The sequence below is a fragment of the Vollenhovia emeryi genome, unplaced genomic scaffold (assembly GCF_000949405.1).
Source record: "Vollenhovia emeryi isolate VEMERY1.0 unplaced genomic scaffold, V.emery_V1.0 DF939121.1, whole genome shotgun sequence".
In the NCBI taxonomy this organism is placed as follows: domain Eukaryota; kingdom Metazoa; phylum Arthropoda; class Insecta; order Hymenoptera; family Formicidae; genus Vollenhovia; species Vollenhovia emeryi.
Genome location: NW_011967245.1, coordinates 1,130,727 through 1,138,008, shown reverse-complemented (window position 1 = coordinate 1,138,008; position 7,282 = coordinate 1,130,727). Strand labels below are relative to the sequence as shown.

Genomic DNA, 7,282 nt, shown 5'->3' with positions numbered 1-7,282 from the left:
GATTGGGATTAGATTGAAATTTAACCAATCAGAGTAAAAGTTACTGAACTTGAGATTAGTAAACTTTACTGTGATTGGTTAAATTTCAATCTAATCCCAATCCCAATCCGTAGTCTGATACGGGCTTTAAGCCCATCTCTATCAGTAATCTCTATCAGTATTCAGTAAAAATCTCAAGTTCAGTAACTTTTACTCTGATTGGTCAAATTTCAATCTAATCCCAATCTCAATCCGTAGTCTGATACGGGCTTAAGTCGTGTCGGAAGAAATTGACCAATCACAGTTCATTATTCTTCGACCGTACGGAGAATAATGAACTGTGATTGGTCAATTTCTTCCGACACGACTTACGACATCCAATGTAGATCCAGCCTAAAGCGGGGAGCACACACTTTTGCTTAAGTGCATAAGCATATACATAACGAATTTGATTGGTGTATAAGCAAATGCATAAGGAACTGAACCAATCAAATTCGTCATGCATATGTTTATGCACTTATGCAAAAGTGTGTGCTCTCCGCTTAATTCACTTTGTGCGTTGTTCATGCTACGCTTATTTTTCAGGATTGATTTTTTCAAACTCGTCCATCCCTATTATAGCCGAGTCTGTCCAAAAAGAACAGATATACATTCGTAATTATATAAAAGTCAAGATGACATCATTTTGGCTTTATTTTAAGTTTCATCTTGATTTTTCTTGTACTACCAGTTGAGTACTGAAACGGTACTGAAATTGGCGCCTTTTTTCTTAACGATTTCAGTGACCTCTGATGGCGATTTGACAGTTTAAATAACTGGCGACCCTGGTGCGGCTGGTGCGTCAACTGTGCCAAGTGGGGGAACCAGGAACCGGGAAGCGCGGCGGCGGAGGACGGCATTCGAGGTTAGTATACGCGGGTGGTCTACGTGGTTCGCGCGTGACGTGTTCCGAGAACAGCCGGGTGTTCGTATCGCTAACACGGTGTCTTCGCAGGCACGCATGTCCACGTCTGATCTGCGGGCGATCGCGTCTCGATCGTGTTAGGTGCGAAGGTAACCGGCGGCGGGGACCCACGATGACGGGGACCGACTGGCGGCGAGCAGCCGCGCGCAGATGGATCTCCAGGGCGATAGTCGCCACGTTCCTCGCGCTCGTCATTCTGAATCTGCCGGCGCTCTGCGGGGGCCACGACGCCCACGAGTCGCCGAGCTACAAGTACTCCAAGGAGGCCAACGAGGGCTTCGCGAACGTGGAACGGCTGCATCTGCATCATGAGCCTGATGACGAGCATCAGCATCATCATGATCATGCTCACGATCACAAGCACTCTCATTTCACACAGCCGAACGCTCCGCACCGGGATTACAACGACATCGTCCTACGGGCTGTCGGGTCGACCCTCGTCATATCCGCTGCCCCTTTCCTCATACTGTTCTTCGTGCCGCTGGACAACACCGAGCAACGCGAGTCGTTGCTCAAGATCCTGCTGAGCTTCGCGTCCGGCGGTCTGCTGGGCGACGCGTTCCTTCACCTGATCCCGCACGCGATGATCCCTCACTCGCACGACTCGCCGTCGGAGGCGCACTCGCATTCCGCCCACGAGCCGGGACACCACGAGCACGACATATCCGTCGGCCTGTGCGTACTGTTGGGGTTAATAGTGTTCCTAATGGTGGAGAAGGCGGTGCGTATCATCAAGGGCGACCACTCGCACAGTCACGTCCATCATGAGCCTCGCGAGAAGAAGGACGTCTCGTCGGAGAAGAAAGAGGAGCGGAAAGGGGAGAAGAGGAGCGGCGGTAAAGCGGTCTCCGAGGCGCACCAGACGCCCGAGAGCGACATCAAGATCGCGGGCTATCTGAACCTGGTGGCGGATTTTCTGCACAACTTCACGGACGGCCTGGCCATAGGTGCCAGTTACATGGCTGGAAATAGTATCGGCTACATAACGACGTTCACGATATTGTTACACGAGATCCCGCACGAAATCGGCGATTTTGCCATCCTGATACAGAGCGGTTACAGTAAAAGAAAGGTGAGGCAAACCGAGCGCAGATACATCACGTTCGTTCGAGATAAGGACGAACGGTGTCGCAACATATTGCGAAATGCAGCCGGGCATTTATTTCGTTGACCTTCGAGTTACATTTTCTTGGAAGGGGCAAGAGTTGCGCAATTTTAAACGTTTTGTAATCTTGCAGGCTATGCTGTTGCAACTGGTCACCGCTGTAGGAGCGTTATTGGGGACTTTCGTTTCTCTGATGACGGAAGGAATGGGTATGAAATCAATGGCAACGTTTAAACAGACAAACATCAGATTTTAGTTTACATCCCGTCTAATTTGTACGTTTTCTAGGCGACCTTGCTACCAAGTGGATCCTTCCCTTCACCGCAGGCGGCTTCATCTACATTGCAACCGTTTCCGTGATACCAGAACTTTTAACTGCCACTAAATTTTGGCAATCAATTATGGAGATAGCGGCACTTCTTTTCGGAGTGTATATGATGGTTCTTATAGCGGACTACGAATAAGAAATACTTTATAAGAGATCAGATAAGTTATTTTCTTACTTTCATTCTAGCTCGGTTCGTTCTTGCTCGTTAGCTCTGAGAAACATTTCCATTAGATAGAGAAAATTTCCGTAACTAGCGGGCGAGCTTGCTTTCGACATGTATCAACAGGAACTGCCGCATTTATGTTGCGTCTCGATAAACGGGATTGTAAAAGCGGAAAAGGAACTTACGGCAGGGATGCTAGAGCGATTCTGCACTTTTTGCGCCTAGAACTGTCAATTCATGAAAACACTAGTGTAATATACAAATTATGCGGCTTTTGTGTACAGAGTTTCCACGGAAAGTCGGATTAAATCAGAACAGCATGGCATCATTGCAATTAAGTTTACAAGTCTAACAAAAAATTTAAACTTAATTTCAATGCTGATTTTTCTGATTTAATCCGATTAGTGTAAACTAGTCTGTTTCCTCCTATATATAAAAAGAAGCGTGTTAAATCGATAGTCGAAAGTCTTGAAGTATTGGCGCGCTTGTGCGATACGATATGCTTCAATCGTGTTATTTGCGGCTGTCTAACCATGCGAATTTTTAGAGAGAGCAAAGGGCGCGCGCTTGTCTTGTCTAGTACACATAAAAGCCACATAATTTGCATATTACATAAATATTTTCATGAATTGACAGTGTAGAATCACTCCAGTATCCCCTTAACGGAACATCACGAACTACAGTTACAAGATAATGTTACGATATTAATTTGTTTAATATAGCTCAGTGCGTTCGGTAATCTGCATATTTTGCTACAAAGAAATAATTTGATATTCACATTTGTATAGTTTTTTTTTTGATTATTCAATCCTAATTTTTTTCGAATTCGTATACGTGGATTAAAATTATATTTTGATTTTCGAATTTTATATAATTGTTATCGGGATAAGTCTGAGATATATAATTACATTCATTATTACGAAGTGTGTATTCAGAAGAAGTACTTAATTTGCTTATCTTTATATTTGGTGTGCCTAAAACAAAAAAAAAAGATGGTATCTATAGAGACTACTAAGCCAAATATTTGGATGAAATAATGGGTACTCTTTAAAATTACAGATAGATATAATTTGAATGATGGCAAATATTTAGTGTGCGTATAAGTTTGAATAAGAATGATTAGTTTAACTCGTACAATAAATCTACTACGATTTTATAATGAATCCTTTTGTTCTTAACAGAGCCTAAGTATATATTCTCTGCGCGATCATCATTTTTCATAATGAAGAGAGAAAAGAATGCCTGTTATTTCAATGAAAAATATAACTATTTGTAAGTACTTCAATTATTTACCAGTAACGACATGTGATATACTTGCAAATGGATACCAATGGCATGTAATTAATGATAAACAGCTGTTAACATAGTTTAATTCAATGCTCTCCAATTGATAATAAGATGTGGATAAGATGAAACTCCGTATATAAATTCTATATGAAACTGTTATAAGAATGTTTTTCCAAAAAGAAAAATAAATTGACGAATATACATAATAACTGTAAATACAATCTATAATGTATCGATGTGGTAATCATGTTGTTTATAGTAGACGGCAAAAGCTCTCGAGGTTTCTTCAGAAAATAAAATCTGCATATAAAATTTGTACTACGAATATAAGGTGTGTACACGTACGTGCGTACATGCTCTACATTTTATTATTATTTGTATTAAATATCTAATATATCTGTTATATCTAATATTATATATTGCAGCATCCTATTCAATACTGAAATTAATTACAAATAAAATTTTAACCTGGTCACAGAATACAACAAATCCAATGTAAAAACTGAAGATATACAAGTGATATCAGAGACATGAATATATTAAATCGTAACATTGCGGAGGTAAAACACATGTGCGCTTCTTACGTCAATAGTGACTAGTCAAGTATCACACAATAAATAGCTTATTTTATTTAAAAAAAAAGTATTTCGCTACATTTAGCCCTTGCAATCATAACAATTCTTTAAACGATCGATCCTAATTTTTCTGTACATTGTATTTACAGACGCCGCTCTCATCTAAATACGCAAATTTTTAACAACCAAGCTGCATCTAAGAAAAATCACGAGGATCTACAATGACAAATTTTTCTGTACATTGCATTAACAGACGTCACTCTCACTTAATACGCACATTTTTAACAATCAAGCTCTAAGAAAAATTACGAGTATCTACAACGACAGTAATCTCTTTACTTCCTTGAGGCACTCGTTGGCTTCTAACAAAGAATCATTGTCGTCTCTCGTCTTAGCTATCTTTCTTCCTCGTTGACAGGACGTTTTGGCTTCGTCGTACAGACCTTTCTTCAGAAGCACATTTCCTAAATTCACGTGAATCGAGCCCAGGTCAGCCATGTCGGGTAAGTTTTCCCCTGTAAACGTTATTTAGCGTATTACGCGGCTACGACTGACCAAGTTATACGTGTATCGTTACCTATTCTCGCTGCAGCGGACAAATATTTGATAGCCTCGTCATATTCTCCCCGTATACAACAAATCGTCCCCAGGTCGTTAAGCAGAACCACGGTCTGTTCGTGTTCCTCGCCGTTCATCTTTCTACATATGTCATAGGCCTGAAGAAAATAGTTAAAAGCTTCGGTATGTCGGGACTGTGAAAGTAGCATTCGCGCGTACCAATCGAAGGCCATACCCTGCAGCAGTGCAGCGTCCTCGTTGTCAGGATCCTTCTCGACGTGCGACTTTAAACTCTCCAGGCAAAATCTGTAGCCCTGCTCCGCTTTCCTGAGCAAACGGACAAGAAAATTGAATAACATCTTGTTAGATGTAACGTGGGCGTAACGAAAATATTGATTGTTACATTTTCAAATGTATCACGCTTTTTATATGCAATCTGTATCGAATGTCGCGCTTTCTAGAAAACAAAGAATAAAAGTGGCAGATCAAGTTGCTCACTTTGCCTCGTTTAAATGTTCGAACACTCTGGCCATCTTCAGGCTTATATGGATGACTCGCATGTCGTCCTCAGCTGCTCCGTTCGACACCAGCCTCTGCAAGACCGACACGAACAAGTTCTCCGCTTTGCGATACTTGCCAGTGTCGAAGGCGAGATTGGCCATCACGTCGTAGATGTACGTGACGGCGTCGTAGTGCTGTAAGGTTTGCGCTTGGCGCAGCGCTAGGTGCAGCATTCGCTCCGCCTTGTCGTACTCTCCCTTCTACAAAGAGAAGGTAAACGTTTGCTGAAACCGTACGAGACTGAGGTAAAGATTCGACGTCTCTTCGTGTCACTTTGTAACAGCGAGAAGTGTATATTTAACATTTGTGTAAGTAAACCAAGTATATGCATCTAGAGGTTCATTCCCAGGTAGCCTGTCGGAGCAGGATTTCGTCAAATGCCCGCTTCGGCCCAGTTTCACAAACGCCGGTTAACTGTTAACCGGAGTTCAGTCGACTTCCTATCCTTTTCTATTTTGTTATCTAGGTAAGAGACAGAGAATCAATTAACCTTCGGTTAGTAGTTGACCGACGTTTGTGAAACTGGCCCTTCGTCTTTCGCCAAAAGCCAAACGCGGACGCAGGTGGTTATGGTTTTGGCGCGGGTCTCCGATGAATCCGCCGCGAATCTGCTGACATTTTGCTGACTGGATTCTTACACGAATACTAAATACATGACGAATCTCGATACTTAACCTGTATTAACAATACAGATCGCTTGATCGTCATGATGACCTCCGGGACCTCCTCATCGGTGTCTTCGATGCCGAGAAGATAATGGTAGATTAAAGTGGGCAAGGCCGTGGCGAGCAGCATCCTGGGCCTTCGCTCCCGCGACCTGTGCCTCTCCTTGAAACGGTGTCTCTCCGGCCTCGCGCAGAGTCGCGGGGCCTTCGCGAAGGTGTTTTCGCAGACGTGCGCGCTACGTCGAGCACTCGCCGCTGAGCGAGCAAAGTTGACGCCTGATAAGACATATCTCGACATACGAGACACTAAATTCACGCGGTACATTCTGACAGTCGGACGAGTTTCGCGTCAACACAACATCACCGGCGAAACTGGAAAGTCTTCTGCACTTGCAAGCTGCACTGCGTTCGGTGCTCCGCTCTTCTCGCGAGCACTTGAAAATTTCAAACGCGGAAAGTTGAGTTGGAAGCAGTTGGAAGCGCTTTTCCGCTGAAAATTTCATTTAACTTAATCGGCGATTAAATTGTTAAACGAACGAAGTGCAACCTGTTCTATTATTTCGTTAACGTGAATATAATTAATTTTGTGATATTTAATGTTAATTAAAAGAAACGCTAATTATAGAAAAAAGATCGGGCCAGGGAATTAACCGTCGATTAGGGGAATCAATAAATTTATCAAAGTCTGTGACATTTTATTTATATTTAAGACATATAGGATAGGAGTCTCTCTCGATTTATGCCCGTTTCTACCAATGTAGTTTAACTACGTGTCAGACTACGGATCGAGATTGGGATTAGATTGAAATTTGACCAGTCACAGTAAAGTTTACTAATCTCAAGTTTAGTAAAGCCCGTATCAGACTACGGATTGGGATTGGGATTAGATTGAAATTTGACCAATCACAGTAAAGTTTACTAATCTCAAGTTCAGTAACTTTCACTCTGATTGGTCAAATTTCAATCTAATCCCAATCTCAATCCGTAGTCTGATACGGGCTTTATTGGCTCTCGTAGACAACCCAGTAGGAAAAATAGTATCGTGCACCGTTGGCTCTGCATCCTTAAGCCCGTATCAGACTACGGATCGAGATTTT

General features: G+C 42.5%; 2 protein-coding genes across 2 annotated transcripts; one reads left to right on the top strand and one right to left on the bottom strand.

Moving 5' to 3' along the window:
• Window positions 1-797: 797 nt before the first annotated feature.
• LOC105570165 (protein catecholamines up) lies at window positions 798-3,150 on the top strand. Its single transcript, XM_012027159.1, has 4 exons — window positions 798-883; window positions 974-2,015; window positions 2,182-2,257; window positions 2,337-3,150. The coding sequence occupies exons 2-4, from the start codon at window positions 1,056-1,058 to the stop codon at window positions 2,510-2,512; spliced, it is 1,212 nt and encodes a 403-aa protein (XP_011882549.1). The 5' UTR covers window positions 798-883; window positions 974-1,055; the 3' UTR covers window positions 2,513-3,150.
• A 1,003-nt stretch (window positions 3,151-4,153) lies between these two features.
• LOC105570164 (tetratricopeptide repeat protein 19 homolog, mitochondrial) lies at window positions 4,154-6,611 on the bottom strand. Its single transcript, XM_012027158.1, has 4 exons — window positions 6,196-6,611; window positions 5,458-5,720; window positions 4,979-5,286; window positions 4,154-4,916 (listed from the first exon to the last, which is right to left on the bottom strand). The coding sequence occupies exons 1-4, from the start codon at window positions 6,508-6,510 to the stop codon at window positions 4,717-4,719; spliced, it is 1,086 nt and encodes a 361-aa protein (XP_011882548.1). The 5' UTR covers window positions 6,511-6,611; the 3' UTR covers window positions 4,154-4,716.
• Between the last annotated feature and the right edge of the window lie 671 nt (window positions 6,612-7,282).

What these genes read in the sequence shown, in the direction of transcription:
- LOC105570165 (XM_012027159.1), top strand. Translation starts at nt 1,056, where the DNA reads ATGACGGGGACCGACTGGCGGCGAGCAGCCGCGCGCAGATGGATCTCC. An exon ending in GCGGTTACAGTAAAAGAAAG is followed by an intron (nt 2,016 to 2,181) that starts GTGAGGCAAACC and finishes GTAATCTTGCAG; the next exon opens with GCTATGCTGTTGCAACTGGT. An exon ending in TCTGATGACGGAAGGAATGG is followed by an intron (nt 2,258 to 2,336) that starts GTATGAAATCAA and finishes TACGTTTTCTAG; the next exon opens with GCGACCTTGCTACCAAGTGG.
- LOC105570164 (XM_012027158.1), bottom strand. Translation starts at nt 6,510, where the DNA reads ATGTACCGCGTGAATTTAGTGTCTCGTATGTCGAGATATGTCTTATCA. An exon ending in GATCTGTATTGTTAATACAG is followed by an intron (nt 5,721 to 6,195) that starts GTTAAGTATCGA and finishes TTCTCTTTGTAG; the next exon opens with AAGGGAGAGTACGACAAGGC. An exon ending in GAACATTTAAACGAGGCAAA is followed by an intron (nt 5,287 to 5,457) that starts GTGAGCAACTTG and finishes CCGTTTGCTCAG; the next exon opens with GAAAGCGGAGCAGGGCTACA.